Source organism: Diadema setosum, chromosome 13 (assembly GCF_964275005.1).
Source record: "Diadema setosum chromosome 13, eeDiaSeto1, whole genome shotgun sequence".
Taxonomy (NCBI): domain Eukaryota; kingdom Metazoa; phylum Echinodermata; class Echinoidea; order Diadematoida; family Diadematidae; genus Diadema; species Diadema setosum.
In genome coordinates, this window is record NC_092697.1 from 26485358 (window position 1) to 26505442 (window position 20085).

Sequence of the window (20085 nt, forward strand, 5' to 3'; positions counted from 1 at the left end):
CCATAAGTCAAAGTCGAAAGTCTTTCACGTCCTCCTCTTTTTCTATGCTATTGATTTTAATTCCTCATAAGTTACATTTTCTCTAAGTCAAAGCTATTTCTTCAGTCCAAATAGATTCGACTTTGGCAAGGTTGACTGTATACTGTACATATTTCCCAAGCGCTGGAATAAGGGCCCCATACTTTCAAAATACAACTGTACAAATGTACAAGTGCCCAGTAGTTCTACAATTTGCCAGACTGTGACTTCTTGCTGAACTGTTTTTGCACCTTGATCAAATGACAAGATTTGAGAATACCTCTCGAACTTTAACAGTGTAGGTGTGCTCCCCCTATCTTTGCTGCCATGTGGATGTAGTCAGGGCTGCCAACACTGGAAACTAGTCGAGAGTGAGACTCCCATAGGCCAATGCTATAATTTAGGAGTCAAAATGAGTGAGATCAATAGAAATGCATGCAAATAAAATAAAGTTTTAGAGTGAGAAAGGACCAAACTGTGCGAGTCTCACGCTCAATGCGTGAGAGTTGGCAGCCCTGATGTAGTGTACATTGTTTTGGTAATATGTGGTCATATGCATTATGTGTTTATCATACTTTCAGTGCAACAGATAACCATTTACATGTACAATGTATTTCTCACAGTGATGAGACACTTATTTTGGTGTATCATATGAAATGAGTATGGAACAATTTTGATTTTTTTTTTTTTGGTAATGTTTTTCGAAATATTTAAGTATGGATGTCCATAGAATTGTTCTTTGTGAAATAATGTTCTTTCTGACAATCAGAAATTCCTTGGCTATATAGAACATGATCCTGTGTGTTTTCTAGTGAAGTTTGTCAGTGTGAGCCCTTTGAAGAGAATAAAGATTTTATATGTGGCGATATTTAACATCACAGTGTCTATTTCAAACCCTGAGTTATTGTGTGTACTCACAGTACAACTGTATAAAAAATCACTATACCTTGCGTAAACTGATTGGTCTATGTGCTGTATTATATATATGCCACATACATGTATGGTGCAATTGTAAATACATGTATGTGTACTGTGCAATGTACTAGTAGTTGATCCATTTCGAGTGGACAATTTCGAGAGGCCTATTTATAACACAGGATATTTCAAAAGTCAACTGCTGCCCTTCATCAATCCCACAATGATGTACATGTATTAGAAATACATGTATGTCAGTTTCGTAATCTCATAAAGTTCGGTGGAATTTTGTCATTTTTTAAAAACGTATGACAAATGTTACAAAATTCTAAGAGCTAGGACTTTTTTCTTAACACATACCTATGCAATGACTCTAAAACCAATATTTCACACAAGCACTTTTCTCTGAATTTACATTTTAATACACCTACCATAACTATCTGCATGCTTCAAAGATACTTGTACATGTACAGTACATGTATTTCCAGGGTGCAGAGTGAAATAAAGGCCCGAATTCACAAAGGTGGTACAATCTTGTCCATGGTTTAAACCATGGACAAAGACTGTATTTTTTTATGGGGCGCCAAGTGTCGCATGGCCTATTTCGTAATGAAATGAACATTTCGTTAATGAAATGATAATTTTGTCAATACGAAATGATCTTTCGTTGATGAAAAGTCTGATTTCGTAAATGAAATAGGACACGCGACACTTGGCGCCCCATACAAAACTACGGTCTCTGTCCATGGTTTAAACCATGGACAAGATTGTACCACCTTTGTGAATTCGGGCCATAGGGATTGGAAGATGTTGTGGGAAGAAGAAAAAAAACCAAATCTGTAGTGTGCATCCATGAATGTGATGGATGTACAATGTATCACTTATCTGTTTACTCAACTTTAATTATGTTGTTTTGCTGCTGTATGTTATATCATAATACGTATATTTAAATAATGCTGTATTTTTTTTTAATGTCATACTTCTTCTTTTTTTTTCTTTTTTTTTTCCTGATCGATGCGCTTAGAAACATCAGTATTAAGCGCTATATAAATGTTATTCATTATTCATTATCATTATCATTACATGAATGTGTGTGCATGTGCCAGCGTGTAGATATGTTTGTGTGGGTGTGTGCATGTATGTGTGTGTGGGAGAGAGAGAGAAAATATGACATGTAAAGGTGAAGGAGAGGAAGGAACGCGAGATGAAAACAGGAGGAGGAAGGATGGGAGGGCAGGGTTCATACAGGTCATGGAAAACCTGGAAAGTCATGGAATTTGGATAAGTCTTTTTCCAGGCCTTGAAAGTCATGAAAAACTGATACATACGCTTGTATTTTCATCAAAAGGTCATGGAAAGTCATGGAATTGCAAAAATTATAAAAGTTTAAGTTTGTCTGTTGTTTGTGTGAGATGTGTAGGTACCCCCTTTGCTTTGCTTTGATTCGAGATCAAATTTTCAGTCTAATATGTAAAAAAAAAAATTAAAAATTGTATGAAAGTCATGGAAAGGTCATGGAAAGTCATGGAATTCAATTCATGAGAGAGAGTATGAACCCTGGAGGGGTACAGGCTGGGGTAAAATACAGAGGCTGCACGGTGGTGATTGAGCAATCTCGGGTGCACTTGATTGCCATGCAGTCTCTGCAACTTCTACAGTGGAAACTCGGTATAACGAGATCCTTGGGTCCAAGACAATTTGTTCTTTATATCAGCTGTTTTGTTATATCAGTAGTCAAGAAACAATACAAAACAACAGAAATAAATCATTTTATCTTATTTGCGTCGACGTAGGGCAATTTGTCAATCAGTTGCAATAAAAACACCTCAACGGAAGAATTTCATGAACCAACACTTGCTGTCGGGCGGAAGCTCGGTGGTCTAGTGGAGATGATGCCTGTCTGGAGATCAGGAGGTCGGTAGGTTTGAATCCTGCTCGAGTACATACACCAATGATTTTTCATCATGGTTACTACTAAAACACTGATCAATTCAGTGCCTACATGTATTTCAATACATTGATGTAGGACAATTTGTCAATCAGTTGCAATAAACACACCTCAACAAAAGAATTTCTTAAATTTAAAGAAATAAATTAAGTGGGACCAGAGAAATTAGTTTGTTACAATGTATATCAGATCTCTTTAGAGCGAGCTTCCACTGTACACAGACATCGTGGACTGAGCAGTAGCCAGGCTGTGCCTCTCTGGGGATTGTGCAATGCCATGTAAACCATGTCAAAGCTTATGGCCTTAAAAATTCTATTAACTATAGAATAAAAAACAAACAAAAACAAAAACTACCGAAATCACAGAGACTTCAGAGTCCCTGAATACAAACAACGATCCCACAACCACCTCCTGCCTCCACACACAGGGGCAGGGTGATATAGGTACTGTAGAATGCAGAATTCTTAGACCAATCACAGGCTGAAGATGAAGAAGGTTGGTTGCACTCCATGCACCTCATTCCTACTTATTCCTATAGACATTTTAAAACTGTGCCATAAAACACAGAATGCTTCAAACAACTGTTATTCAAACACTGAAGACAACAAGGAGGTAAATGCACACATGGGTACTGAAAATATATTTTCTTTTTATTACACATAATTAAATGTACAGTTTAATACAGGAATACCACTTGGGCATGTACATGTACAAAGATGTACAAACAATTTTCTTCACCCTGTTTGGTTGATTCTGCAGCTTGATACAGTATTCATGATTCACCGAAATAGATAAATGAAAGTAGCACACATGGGACCTCATAATCCAATATAGGACTGGTAAAGGGAAAAGCCATGACTAAATTTGATACCAGCATCAGCCCATGCTGTTTCATCATTTTTCATGTAGGCCTAGTGATGCTGATGTTCCATCAAATGAATTGTAAGCTTTCTACGTAATTCCGATGCACAGCCTGGCAATCAAGGCTAATGCAGCCCAAGAGAATGTTTCTGTTTGCTGGCATTTCATTCACTGCATTCAATCTCTGCATTTACAGCTTAACTACCAAGTGAAAGTCCACTGTACCATTCTGATGCTTTTGACTGAAGCAATATCCGGTATCTCTTCATTCCATAGACTGATGACTGAGACTACTAGTTTTGTGCACTCTTCTTTATTGTGTACTGTTTAAGCTATCATATTCATGAGGGTTAATTTCCGAGAATTGCGTGAATCATCATTGGACTGTGAATTTAACAACATGCGAAAATGGTACCATGCGCTTGGGTAATAGCGCCACTTACAATAGCCTCAGTGCAAATTTGTGAAAACACCATCTTGCGAGAATGTCGGTGACCTCATTCGCAAAAACATCTCTACGCCAAAATAACAGATTATACAGTACTCTTTTGTAATTGCTTTGTAAGCATCTTCTTGAAGTTTAAATGTACACGCTGACTGCTTTCCTCCGATGGTTTGTTTTTCCGAACGTAATTTGATTCCACAACTTGATGTTGCTTAATGATAGTGCATTTCAATTTTTATTTCTGTTTTCTGGCAAATGAGTCTAGTCAGGGTCTAATAATTTAAGCTTGATAGTTTACCAGCCTGGTGAGAGAGTCTACCATGGGTATCTGATGCTTTGCACATGGTATTGTAACTGATACAAAGTGATATCAATTTGCAGCCTGGTGGTCGAGTCTAGTGCAGGCATCTGAGGCTTTCTCCTTGTTGTTCTCCAGCTTGGCGATCCTGGAGCCGAACTGGATGGCTCGCTTTGGTAACCGTGACGACGCCCCCAGACCGAGCTGCTGGGCAGCGACCCGAAGCAGCAGCTTCTCACCAACTCCCCTGGGAAGACTGAGATCAGCCTAGAACACACAGAGGAAGAACAAACTAAATATGGTTAATGGTACTGCACACTTATAGAACTGTATGCCATCCATCTCTTGAATGTAATACTTTGCTAACTGGGACTTGAAGACAATTTGCTAGTGACCTAATTTATGATCAAGAACCACAGTAACAGAAAGAGAAATGAGAAATATCCTTTTCAGGTGAAAACCTTGTAATTTACCACCTTGGATTATGATATACCACGTAACACATTAAACAAACTTCTTACACCAGCCTAATTGATTGCTCAAAGCGTTCCTGACCAACTGTAGCATCACTACATTTATGCATTCTAAATGTTATCTGTGTAAAGAAAAAAATGAACAAACAAGTATTTTGAGAATGTAATTTAAGCTAGAATTTTCATCAACTTTCAATCAATTCTCCACAGATTTGATATTATTTTAATAAATGAAGTATATTGATGCAGACGTTAATCACGATGGCCAAGGCAACAATGCACAAGTAAATAAATTTAAACAAATGAAATAAAATGGGGACAAGAAATACTGGGTGTAAAATCTCTGGTTATTGACAGTATTTAAGAGTCTGGACATCCAATGCCAATGGTGAAAAAAGCAAAATCATAGCAGACGGGCCTATAAATCAGAGAAAGAGTTTAGCCAAATATGAAAAAGGGGGAGGGGGAAATAAAAATGCACAAAGATAATATCCACATCCTCAAACTGTAATTAATTTTTTTCTGGGGGGGGGGGGGGTGCAGTGGAGAATAGGAGATAGGGATCACTTTGAACCATGATAGGCCAAAGCATGTGGCTGTTTCAGATCTTCAACGGTCTACGATGAGCAATTAATGTCACTTGTTCTCAATTCTACTTCCTTGACTGGGATTAGCTTTGCTGACATGATTTAGCAGTAAGTCAGGCCATCCCTGGGCAAACCCTGGGGTTGCTTAGGGTTGGGCACATGGGAGCATGCACAGAGTCTGAATACTATGAGCATGGCACGACTACAGATACAATGTTTTCAACCTGATACACTCTTGTAGAAGACTATGACATGGAGTCGGTGTGGTGATCATCATGGTAAAGCACACTGAAGATTGGGGTCATACCTTCAACCAGATGGGAAGACCGTTGAGGTAGGAGACGACATTCTCGTCCAGGTAAGGGTAGCGGGACTCCCTCCCATGGTCAGAAATCACTCTGGATACACAAGGAGTGTATAATAAGGTAGACAAGACAAGATTAGAGCAGATACAGAATGTATGCATAAGATATAAACATATTTACATACAGTCTGTGCAGTTTACTGCCATTGAGTCATTTAACTTTGAAATGGTCATATCTCACTTAAACTGATGGATTGCACTTCATCATACACAACTTTTACATTGTTACCTGTGATGTGCATTTACCATTTGTTTTGACAGTGCATACAACTTGACACATTAACCAAAGACTTCACCGAGAACTTTTGAGCTGACATTTACTGTGATATTTTTGATATCACATTTCCATTTAAAAAAAAAGTTGTTTTGGTGGAGTAATATGGTTTGAAAATTATCAAAAAGAAACAATGAAAAGTTATAACCCAAAGAAAAATCACATGGTGAGATTGACAAATAGATATCAAGGAATTATTATTCACAAGGCTACATTTTTTAACAAAGATACCCTTTGCCGAGGTGAATACTTGAATGTGTAAAAGCATGTGTATGTTTCAGGTAGGGTGCCAGGGTGTTGCAATGCAGACACATAGGCCCGAATTCACGAAGGTGGTACAAATGAAACCATGGTTTAAACCATGGACAAAAACTGTGGAACGCCAAGTGTGGCATGGAATATTTCGTTACGAAATCAGTCATTTCGTTGATGAAATGATTATTTTGTAACAAAATGACATTTTGTAACTAAATTAACATTTCGTCCACGAAATGATAATTTCGTTAACGAAATGGTCATTTTGTCGACGAAATGACCAATTTCGTAACGGAATACTCCGTGCGACACTTGGCGCTCCATGGTTTTTGTCCATGGTTTAAACCATGGTTTCATTTGTATCGCCTTCGTGAATTCGGGCCATACTGTACATTCACACTGTGCTAATTTCATGATACAGGACAGCTTATCAAATCCTGGCCATCAGCAGGAGTTTTACGATGACATTTATCGCAGCTAAACCTCCAGCTTCACCCGGTGCATGATCTGGTCGACAGGAACTAAGTCTGCCATAAACCGGCAACTGTCCTCAACCCTGTCCTGATCGTTTCCTCTGATGTATCAAGTAAACACAAAACTTCTGTAGTCCCACATGTAATCTTTCAATGAGTTCCTTTTCAATGGTTATAAATCAACTGTGTGTCCATTAACCAGAACATGATTGTTTCTCACAGGGTTCCCATGAATGTGGTCAGTATCAAGGGACCATTGCACAGCCAAACCATTTGGGGGCAACTCTTTTTTAAAGCAAGCACACTACCTCCTGAAGAGGGACCATTTTTATGGCAGTCACAGCTGCACACCACATGCAACATTCTCCGAGAACTGCTACGCCTAAATTTGCACCTCTCACTACATACAATTGTAGTAGGCCATTTCACTTTCATATAAGTTGAACAAAAAATAGTGGGAGTAATAACTCAAATTTAGTAAAATCATGGTCAGCTTTGATGTTTTCAAAACGATGTCAGAAAGCTGTAAAGATAAAAGAGCATAGTAACCGAGGGGGCCAAAAGCTAAAAACAGAGGTCGAGTTGCACTCTCTCTACAAACTAAGTAGACCATGCTTATTTTCAAGTTTTTATTGTAACAAATAACATTCCACTGGTCTACCTCAAAAAATTTGTTGCGAAAGCCTCCAAATCCAAGATGGCGTCCAAGATGGCCGCCATATTTACTGAATTTGTTATTTGCAAGATAGAATTTGATTGAAACATCAGACTTCGACAAATTTGATGTCATATGAAAGAGAATAAAATTATCTACAAGTTGATACCATTCTTGTGGGTTATTGTGATCATTGGATTGAGATTTTAAGGAAAAAACACTCATTTTTTGATATTTTTCTGAAAAAAGGAAAATCATGAAAATGCTTGATTCAGCATAAATCAAAGAAAGACTGAAGGATTATCTTGAAACGTTTCAAGAATTTTGTTTGACATATAATTAATATTTGGAGAAAATTAGGGGACAGTACCACTTTCGGTTCAGGAGTTATAATGTCTCAAACTTGAAAACTCACTACGTAAAAATGGCCACTTTAGTTGTGACCAAGACCTTGTTGGTCATAATAAAGTCTGCGCGCGCTAAGACTACTACACGCACCACTGGCACTGGCGCTTGTAGCAGTACCAATGGTGCGTGTAGTAGTCTTGGTAAATGCAGACTTTTTCTTTGACAAACAAGGGTTTGTGCCTGCAAACTAACTTTTCATACCAAGTGGTAGCTCAGGTGATACTGATCGCTATTATTTCAAAGTAGATTGTTCTGAAGCAGATGAGATGAAGCCAAAAAAAAAATTCAAATAGAGGTAATAGCTTGAAACTTAGCATCAACCTTGTTGTAGATAGTTTAAGACAGAATTTAGATCAACCGCTAAAAAAAAAAAAAAATCAAGATGACAGCCATCAAAGTTGACATAGTGTATTGCGCCAAATTAAATGTATTATTTCGATTTTGATACAATTTTGTCTGTTGCGCTATCTTAAACCGTCTTAGGTTTTTATGGACATATTTTTAAAACCAGTGATATTCTATTCTCCGAAAAAGAAAGAAACAAATCGAGTGGAAGTTTTTACTTTTGATGTGAGGAGTGAATAACAGAAAACGGTGAATTTAGAGTGAAATTGGAGTGACTTTTGAGTGAAAATGTTCATTTTCACTCATTTTAGAGTGACCTTAGGCAGGGCCCCACACTAACTTTTATTTTTGGTGGCCCAAAGGCAAATATCCGACCTTTTTCGTTGGCCCGATCAGGCCACCAAATTCTTCATTTCTGACATTTTGTTGGCCCGATGTGCGTTTTTGGTGGCCCTGGGCCACCGGACCACCGTTAGTTTCGAGCCCTGCCTTAGGGATCACTCGTCACTCTTCGAGTGATCCACGAGGTCACTCTAAAATGAATGAAAATGAACATTTTCACTCTCGAGAGATCCTTATATCTAATATGGGAAGGCATCTAGACATACCAATGGCATAAGTTCAGATCAATTGTGACACTATAAACCCACATGAAATCAGCCTAAAAACAATGTAAGAAAATCTGATAACAGTAAATACAGTTTTAGCATGCTTATTTGTAAATGTGAATATACAGCACGAATAATAAATTTGGACAATTTTATTCGAACAATATACTGAAAAGTAATTTCGCACAACACATTTAAGAGCAAAGTTGAGAAATTGCCGCCATGTCGGATTTTTGTTTTGTTTTGTTTTTTTTTTTGTTTTTTTTTGGGGGGGGGGGGTTCGGATCAGAAGGGCTTTCAAGGACATCTGCGGATCAGACATTATTACACACATACCATCATCATTCACGTTTCTACAACAGCAGAGTAACATACAAGTAAAAAAGCATATCTTTGATACAGAAGCATTTCTTTTTTATCAAAGATTGGGCCTTACCCAAACACAGGAATGAGCTCCACCCCCCCCTCCCCCCCCTCCCCCCCCCCCCCCCAAAAAAAAGACCCTCAATATGGTTTACACTAGTACAATATCGTTCGGATGTATAGAAACATGTAATAGACAGCAATATAAGAAGATTTAAAAAATATATCAAATTATAAGTTACAGTATATAAGTTGAGATTTAACTTTCACGCAAAACACACTAAAGGTATTGTTTACCATTGGGATAAATATCACATTCGATTTATATGTGCAGGTTAGTTGTATCACAAAACATTCTACCATGTAAAAACAAAAATATATAATAAAGCCTAAACCATACGGAGATATCACCATTTCTTTTCAAGAAACCATAACCATAATAACTGTTAACAATTTAGTACATTAAAAAAAAAACATTCCTATCAGATCTATTTAGTATATCGAACAATATTTAGCATTAATTTTACTGATTTAAGTTTGTACATTAGTTGTTCTATCCCTAAGTCACAGTTTAGAACTAGTTTGAGACATTATAAGTAAAGCTGGGTTTTTGTTTTACGTGCACTAATGGGAAATAATGCCTTGAACGACAACCTTGATTAATTATCGCCATCTTGAATTTTGTGTGGATACTATTTTTATCGCTAAATATTACACATTGGCCAAATTTGTGCCAAATTCTAAGCTCCTATCTCTTTTTGGAAAACACTTTCTGTTCAATCTTATCTGCCTCAGGACAATCTACTATGATGAAATGCTACAGTATAGCGACACCTATACACCACTTGGCATGAAAAGTTAGTTTGCAGGTACTTGCAAGTCACTAAATCATAACAATATTGCATGTGACCATGTAAACACATTGTATGCAAAATTTATAATGCATAAATATAATTTTTTCAAGTTTTAGATGTTAACTTGTCAACAGTGTATGATATTACCTATAATTCCAGAAATATGAATTATGTCTCAATCACAGTAAATCTCAATCTCAAGTTTCAAAACAATTCTTCAGTTCTTCTTTGATAAATATTAAATCATGCATTTTTACATTTCTTCCTTTTTTCAAAACAATATAAAATATGTATTCCCTCCCCCCCCCAAAAAAGAGAAGTAAACAACCCCCCCCCCAATTCATCACAATACACAGCTAAAGTGGTATCAACTTTTATGAAGTTTTGCTCTCCTTCATATGACATCAAATTTGTTGCAATCCAATGTCTCTATCAAATTTTATGTTTGAAATGTTAAATTCAATAAAAATGGCGGCCCTATTGGACCGCATCTGTACTTTGGAGGTTTTTGCAACAAATCTACTGAGGTGTACTTACGGAACATTGCTTAGTATACTTAATATTATGTATGGTCTTGTCTATAGAGAGAGTGGAACTCGAAAAGTAAGCACGATCTAGGATTTGACCCTCTGTGACGTCTTTGGGAACAGATGCGTGCAAATATATATTATGTAAAATTGGATTTCAAGTTTGAGACATTATAACTCCTGAACCAAATACAATACTGACCCCTAATTTTTTCCAAATACTGATTATATTATGGGAAAGATGTTAATTTCTGCATGGTTTTCATAAACATTTTTAATTTTATTTGTTTTTTTACTTTTTAGAGAAATATTCATGGTGCATTCTGAAAAATGTCTCCATAAAAGCCTAAGATGTTTTGAAATACCATTAAAATGTTCAGAATATATAAAAACCATATAAACAGACAGCAAAACAGACAAAATTGTATCAAAATCAAAATGATACATTTACTTTGGCGCAATACACTATGTCAGCTCTGATGGCCTGCAATCTTGAATTTTTTGAGTGATTGATCCAAATTTTGTTTTAAACTTTCTATGCAAGGTTAGTGTTTCAAGCTTCTACCTCTATTTGAAAGATATTTTTTGCTTCATTTCATCTGCTTCAGAACAATCTACTTTGAAATAATAGCAATCAGCATCACCTGAGCTACCACTTGGTATGAAAAGTTAGTTTGCAGGCACAAACCCTTGTTTGTCAAAGAAAAAGTCTGCGTTTGCCAAGACTACTACACGCACCACTGGCAGTGCTACAAGCGCCAGTGCCAGAGGTGCGTGTAGTCTTGGCGTGCACAGGCTTTTTTCACAACCAACAAGATCTTGTCACAACTAAAGTGGCCATTTTTACGTAGTGAGTTTTCAAGTTTGAGACATTATTACTCCTGATCCAAAGATGGTACTGACCCCTAATTTTCTCCAAATATTAATTATATGTCAATCAAAATTTTTGAAACGTTTCAAGATAATCCTTCAGTCTTTCTTTGATTTATGCTGAATCAAGCATTTTCATGATTTTCCTTTTTTCAGAAAAATATCAAAAAATGAGTGTTTTTTCCTTAAAATCTCAATCCAATGATCACAATAACCCACAAAAATGGTATCAACTTGTAGATAATTTTATTCTCTTTCATATGACATCAAATTTGTTGAAGTCTGATGTTTCAATCAAATTCTATCTTGCATATAACAAATTCAGTAAATATGTCGGCCATCTTGGACGCCATCTTGGATTTGGAGGCTTTCGCAACAAATTTTTTGAGGTAGACCAGTGGAATGTTGTTTGTTACAATAAAAACTTGAAAATAAGCATGGTCTACTTAGTTTGTAGAGAGAGTGCAACTCACTCGTTAAGTAAGCGACTTTTTGGGGTTTGGCCCTCCGGTTATAGAGAGCGAGAGCACTCAGGTTTATACAGGAACCTGCTGTCTCTGGTGATAAAAATCATTTGTTGGTTCCACCTGTAGGCAACCATCATCCTACACGGATTAAGCTGCCAACTTGACATTGATATAGTGTTCCTACGGTTGTAAAAATGCATTCTCCTATACTTTTCTGCAGATCACCACACTGCATACACAGTAACTGCAGCAAGAGGATGGTGTTAAAGACCGGTAGCGTGGGGATACCATGGAGTGTGAAGGCTGGCCTTGTGCAGATATATTTGAGAATCCTTCTAATGAATTGTAAACACCTTTATCACTGATTTCTATGCGAATACACACACAGCTGAAGAATCTTGACTTCAAGTTGACTGTTACCAATGAGTGTATGCTTTGATGCACATCTTCCCTACGGACCCTATCCGTGGTTAACGAATTTACACCGTTGGGCAGTGAATGAAGATTGATTCAATTGGACCATCCATGTTTCCCTACATTACCAGGTCTTTAGCCCGTTGAGGACGAGTCCTGAGTATACTTGGGCAAGCGTCTATGGGAAATGTGTGTTGTAGCAAAATCGGTCCGTCCTCAACAGGTTAAAGTTAGTCTGGTCTGCAGGAGTTTGAGATTGTTTGTTTGGTCTCCGCACCTGTCATCTCTTCCCAGATTACGGGCCGATATCCTGTCCACCTCCATCTGGATTTCTTCCAGGAGTCCTGGCCAGCCTTCAGCGCTGCACATACAGGGAAGATACAGAAAACAAGAAGAAGAGTTGGATAATGTTCCATGAGACAGGAGGAATACTGTCGCTTCTCATGCTACCGGTACATATCATCATCATAATCCTCCTCATTACAATGATCTTCATCATCTCCATCATCCACATCATCATCATTGAATTATTGTTTTAATTTAATATAGTCATAATGATGATGTTACATTGTATGATGAAGATGATTATGGTAATGATACTACCACTACTACTGCTACCATTACAACTGTTATTACTGCTCCTACCTATATGAATGACGGCAATGATATGCAATATTAAAATATGTCATTCATGATAAAAGACAGCTACATACATACGTAGATACCATGCAGCTCTGCTTCTAAGACCATCAAACTAATGGCGATAAAAGTGATGATATAATCTCTTCTTCTACCATTACTACTACTACCATTACTACCACTACCACTCATGACGATGGTAACAACTCCACAACAATAACAGTAAAAAATAGACATATCTATTAATTATATATGCCTCGACTGCTGAATCCAGTTATAATGAGGTATGATGCCGCACACTGTTAACTCGTTGAGGACGAATCCCGAGCATACTCGGGCAGGTGTCTATGGGAAATGCGTGTTGTAGCAAAATCAGTCCGTTCTCAAGTGGTTATAGAGCTGTTGTTGTTTTTTAACTCTTTGAAGCACTTAACTCTGAGCTGGACACCATACAAAATGAACCATGGAGGGTCAGCCACACACCAAAGGCTTTTCATAGGATTTAATCTGTCAAGAAATTGCAGTCCAAAGATCCAAGGAGGGTGCATGTGATAATGGCACCATTTTGAGGAGAAATCATTCTCTATTGAAGACAAGAGGGTATTTGCCATCTGGTCTACTTACTTGAACTTTGACCTGTGCCTGGAGTACCCCGCCAGCTGCTCATCGGCACCCATCCCGACGAGGACGACCTGTGCAGGGGAGAATGAATCATGACAGAGCAGTCACATTAGACGCGACATTTATTTGGCTCTCGACGGGACTCATGGGCTCATTGTTGCATGCAAATCACATTCAATGTCAGGTTTGATGAGATGCAGTGAGGATAAATCACTTTGAAGGAAAAATCCAAATTTTCCTCATGTTCACCAGATGTGCTGAAAATGCTGGCACAGTCAGTTCAATGTCCAACATTCACCAAACGTCTGAGATTTGTTTGTTTGTTTGTTTGTTTTTTACAAATCTATAAAGAAAACATAGATAAGTGTACAACTGCACACAGTATCTTTCACAAGTTGTTGTTGTTGTTTTTTTCAACAGTTTTGCACATTTCACGCTGTGTGACACCAATGCATGAACACAAACTTGCAGATGCCTTGTATACTGTATTTTGTCCATATAAATCTGTAATCTGGGATGCAGCACATCAAAGGCCCATGAAATGAGAATATTTGAACTTGTATCAGAACAACAGAAATAAGCTACAAGATGAGATTTGCTTTTAGCGTTGAGGTCAGATGCTGAAAGAGTAGACTCTCAGCTTTAAAATAAAATAAAAGCAAATGGTTTTCAACCCATCAAAATTAGGAAAAAAAAAAGACTTATAGAAGACACTGAACTACACTTGAGGAAAGAAGAGAAGTCCATTATAAGCCAGTCCAGGCCCAAGTCACATCGCATGCAACATTATCCCTTCCCAACGGAAGGAGGGAAGTTGGGCCCATCCACGCATGAGAGCAATGAACTCGGGGCAAGATCCTCAAAACCAAGTTTCCCCCCTATGCCTCCATCACCTTGGCAAAGTTATTAATTGGGAGTGACCCTCTGCGGGACTATTGTTTCTCTTCGTCTTTTTGTCTTTAAAGTGAGGGGATACTTTTTGTTGGAGAGGGTTGATTCCATCTTAAATCACAAAATCACCTTCAAGCATTATAGCGACAGTTGGGGTTCTTTGTGTATTTGTACAATCAAGAAATAAACAGCAAATTTTACTGCATAATCAAATCAACGATGTGCCGATTTCCACTATAACACAAAAATCCTCCCCCCCCCCCCCCCCCCCACAGTGTCTACCATGTGGTTGTCAATGTAGATGTTTTATTTACTGCAGCATAGCACTGGTTCAAAATATCAAAAAGCATACAAATCTATTTTTCAGGAGCTGGAAGTGTTATCGCAAGATTATCAATATGATGGCCACAATACTGCCATTTCAATCTGTCACATTACTGTACAGGCAATCTTATTTCTTTCCTAATACTTTTTTTTTTTTATCCCGCTTCTTTTTTTTAAAATCCAGCTGCTACATGTACCTTTCAACCAAGCACAAAAACCTTGCCTTTAATCATGCATATCATGTCTTCTGCTTTCCATCAGCTGCTCTTGAAAAACAAAAATCTAACAATCCTAATGGGAATGACTGTTAATGGGTCCACTGGTAGGGGAGAGAAGGGGGGGGGGGGAAGGAAAGGGGAAACCCCAATTGGGCTTCAGCCTCAAAGTTTGTTTCTCCCCCGCTCGCTCCGAAGGTGCGAAAGATGGGTCGGCCCAGATTTTCACTACACTTCGGAGGCCCATAAACGCTCGGCGTGACGGCTGGAAATGAAATGCATCGGACGTTTACGGAGGTTAGTAGGGGAAGCAGCCGTGGCAGTAAACACAGCTGATTGCCTGCTGGATAACTGGGAACACATGTATGTTTGACACCGCAATCCTATCGAGGGTAGCCTCAAAAAACCATCTCCTCGTTCCGACCCATCTTTTTGAAGACAACATTCTTCAGAGGATAAGCAGAGGTTGTAAATAAACTGCTTGTTTCATAGAGCCAAAGAGGACTCACATTCTTTTTTTTTTTTCTTTTACATTCCACTGACAGTGATCAAAGAGCAAAATAAATACAGTGGGTGATATATAACTGCCCCGCACATGTACTTTGAGCAGAGGGAAAGTAATGAATGTCTTTTGAATCATTCTGCCAGTTGTGACATTTTCGACCATAAATTATCATTCCTCCAAGTTTTTCTTGCTTTTATTCAAACTTTGATTACAATCTGGAACATGTGTGTGACTTGTATTCCTGTTTGGAGGCATTGCCCTCAATCTCTGACCGAACATTTTATAACCTCGTTATTTGCATTACTTAAAGTTAAGATTCCATCTTCACTTCTTCTTTTTTTGTATGACACATACACTTGTGGAAGCACAATCTACGGACTGGTAATCCATTTCTCACAAATTCCTGTAATATTGAATGTGTATGGCATAGATAATTAGACAATATTGAGCAAAGCACTGCTTGTCACATTCTAGAATTGACATTGCCCCCAAGCTCAGCAAAGAGACACAAATGTGGCTTGAATATTACGACTTTCAGTTTCCTAAATTAGCATGTTCTACATTGTAAATGATGTAGTAAAGTGCAAATCATGAACAAACTTTGAAGCCATATTTAGATTAGACCTCATCTAGAGCAAAGGCACTGCTGTTTCAGAGTTTGGTTAAGAAATGAAGAGAGCAGGCAAAGTATTTCTTCAAACTAATCAAAACAGCATCGCACAGCGGAGAGAGACTCCGAGTGGATCGGTTCGACAACTGCTCTTCCCTCAATCCTAAAATGTGTCCGCTGAGTCTTTGGCTAACACCACGACTCAAAGCCTCCAATGCCTGATTTATTTAAAGACTCCAGATGAACGACAGTAATTGACTCCTGCAAGAAAGACTCATTACATTTTTGATAGGTAAACAAGCAAATTTGAGACTCTCGGGGGATGATGTAAAAAGTATATAATCAGTCATGCACACAATGCAAGCCAAGACTGAGAGCTGACTGCGTGAAAACGTGAATTTGGCACTTCGCCATGAACACATGACTGCAGGCTCTCTGAAGGAGGTGAATAAACATGAACACAGTTAAAACGGTGTAAAAAGGGACATGTCTCATCGTTCATGCTCAAATCTCCCAATGGAGAGGTTGTAAACAAAACCCTTACGATGATCCTTTCTCGACTGGACTTATCACAGCAGTGCACCCAAGACCTCAATGAGAATGAAAATCACTCTCCTAAGGATCGCTTTCAATCGAGTTCTTTTGTCTTTCAACCATTGTTCCCTCCTGCCATCTTTCTTGCAAACAACACCTGCCCTGGAGCTGAAGAAAAAAAGACAAGTGGAAAATGGCAACACTGCTGCCAGAACCAGGCAACGCGTCCAGTGTGGACGCAGCGCCTAGCGACACATCGCCACGACTCAGCAGTGACGATGTGAATGTGAGGCCCAGGGGTGCAGTCCACCCAGGTGCAGTGGGTCCGTCGGTTGCCCCATGTCTCAAAGAGCCAAGTGCTATGTCGTGACAAAAAAAAAAGAAAGAAAAAGAGGCAGAGTTGTAATTTGCACGTCAACTTTATGAGGGGAAGAAGAATCACGTGTCAAAACACGCTCACATCCCCCGCCTATAAATCTTGTGCCTCTTTGAAACAGGATGCTGCTCAACTGAGCAGCTTGTATAACCCATTCAAAAACAAACACACACACATAAACAAAACAAAACAGCAAAGAATCAAAGAATGAAATGAAAAGACATGCAAGCATGCCGACTTTAATCCTACGATGAGAGGAGACAAGTAAGCTCTCGGACCCAAGAGGAAGGGTACGTTGAGAGGAAGCCAGGGGATAAAGCTTGGTGATCTCCAGTCACCCAGTGAAAACGTAGAGAGGGGTGGAGTTTGAACACTGACCCACTTGATGACTAGGGTTCAAGCTGGCTGAACATATCAGCTAACAATCTCTTACATACACTGGGCACATTACCAACTTTATACACTGATTTATTCCAGCTCATCCTGACTAAAATCTCACTTTTGGCTCATGTCTCACTCTTTACCCTCAAGATGTCATTGCATTACTACTATCTATGTGTTTCATTTTAAAATATACACATCTGCCCAACCCTAAATTTTGATCCTTTGGAAACTGCTTGCTGGGTCACATTTCAACTGTTATCTTATCATAATCATGAATCATTACTATCATTATTGCCATTATCATTTATTATCCTTGTTGATATCAATACCACTATCATTACTTGTTATTCTACTTCCACTGCTTCTTCTTCTATCATTATCATCATGGATAATGACCCTTTCATGCTAGTGACTCGGGTGAACACGCAGAAGATTCAACAGGGAATCCAAGATGGAGAACTCCGCAAGAAATTTCTTTCATACTAGCAAATGAGTACCCGCTTGAAATTTTTTCGCCCATTCTTCTGCAGTGCAATTATACACTGTGGCGCATGCACAAACCACTTGCAAGGTGTTACTGGTAAGCTAACCTTCACTTTTCATCCATGAGTTTTACTGCAATGCCCTCCCATGCTACAACTTCATCCACTTGTAACCCAAGGGATCTAATGGGGGCGCTGTGGCACAGTGGATACGACTCCCGACTCCCGATCGGAGGACCCGAGTTCCAATCCCTCCCAGTGCTTACATCCTTGGACAAGATGTTATTACCCACTATGTCCCTCTCGACCCAGGTGTATAAATGGGTACCTGGCAATGGTAGGGTAATAATGATAGCAGAGCCCTCTATAGTAAAGCAGTGGCAACGCTGAAGAGGCTACCCTGGGTAAATATATAAGACCTTATTACCCGTGTGTAAACCGAGAGATCTTGGGGACACCCACTATTTACCAGGGATTGGTGAGGGTGAGATTTCTGAGAGTCACACTGCATTTTACCCTGAGAGTTTACTTGCGATGCCTTTCATGCTACAGCTTTACCGGAGAGAAAAGGTCAATACATTAGTATTACCAACACCCTAATCGTGTGTGTCAACACACACACACACACACACGGAGCGACAACAAACTTTCACTCTCTGGTATCTTGTGTATCTGTACTTGTCTCCTTTTATTGTAAAAGGAAAAAAGGACGATTGCATGAAATATAAAAATCAAACCCGCAACCGTTTAAACAATGCTCCTTGTTCTTCTTTTTTTTGTATACTTTATGATGAGGCAATAAAACAACCTGTCAAGGCCTGTACTGAACATCTCTGAAATCCTCCTGACAGATAGCTGTCACTCATGATTTCCCCCATCTCTATTCCTACTTCCTGTCACATGACCACCCAGAAGACATCTGTATGGTCAGACATCCCTTGACCCAAAGGAAGAGGTTTGCTCCTTGAACTCCCTCTCTCCCAGGATGATATTTGTTTGTTTTTTGACTAGCTGATTTTCCAGAGTACTGGGGCTTTATTGCCATATACATGTGCAGTTGTATGATACAGGGTTCCATGACATTTGCTCTTACGACAATTGCTCCCATGAAATATCTGCACCCCAAGCCAAACATAAATTCTATCTACAAACATGACTCAAACTCTAATCTTAATCCTCACTTCGAAATGAACCTAATACCTGTCCCCATCACAACCGAAACCCTGACCCTAAGTCCTTGGAGAAAAAAAAGATCGCAGGAGAAAATATTGTGTCATTATGATACACTTTCCAAAGGGAAGACCAACTTGTTGGCAGTTTGATTCACATTTCACATCTTGTGTGAGGCCAAATGAAGTGGGAGAAATTTGCTAATGATTGCTCATCATCAGCAGAGTCTCCTGTAGGATATTACTGAACTGACCCTGTATTTTTAGTACGACAAATGATTACTAGTTTATATTAATTGCAATATCCTATGATATGAGCACTTACTTATTCGGGTGTAACTGTAACATCACTCACTGTCTTCACATAAGTTGTAAAGTACATTAAAGGACAAGTTCACCTTCATTAACATAAGGATTGAGAGAATGTAGCAATATTAGTAGAACACATCATTGAAAGTTTGAGGAAAATCGGACAATCCGTTCAAAAGTTATGAATTTTTGAAGTTTTTGTGCAGTCACCGCCGGATGAGAAGACTACTGCAGTGTATGATGTCACATGTGTACAACAATACAAGGAAAATATAAAGAGAATTTCACAAAATTTCATCTTTTGAAAAAAGTACACATTCCCTTGACTCATTACTGACATATGTTATAGGTAATATTATTCCCATTGCCTTTAGAAAGAGGCAAGTCAAGTGCTCTTTTATCATGCGAAAAAAGTGAAAATATGTTGAATTTTCTTTACATTTTCTTAGTACTGTTGTACTCCATATATCATGAGCCTTAGTAGTCTCCTCATCCAGCGGTTCCAACACAAAAATTTTAAACATTCATAACTTTTGCATCGATTGTCCAATTTTCCTCAAACTTTCACTGATGTGTTCTACTAATATTGCTACATTCTCTCAAT

General features: G+C 38.5%; 1 protein-coding gene across 1 annotated transcript in view; it reads right to left on the reverse strand.

Moving 5' to 3' along the window:
- Positions 1-3513: 3513 nt before the first annotated feature.
- LOC140236722 (asparagine synthetase domain-containing protein 1-like) overlaps positions 3514-20085 on the reverse strand; it is a 68286-nt gene continuing 51714 nt past the window's right edge. Inside the window, exons 11-14 of the mRNA XM_072316646.1 lie at positions 13686-13753; positions 12700-12783; positions 5853-5943; positions 3514-4752 (exon numbers count right to left, since the gene is read on the reverse strand). Of these exons, the coding sequence (XP_072172747.1) occupies positions 4558-4752; positions 5853-5943; positions 12700-12783; positions 13686-13753 (438 nt within the window). The 3' untranslated portion in view covers positions 3514-4557. The remainder of the gene's footprint in view (positions 4753-5852; positions 5944-12699; positions 12784-13685; positions 13754-20085) is intronic.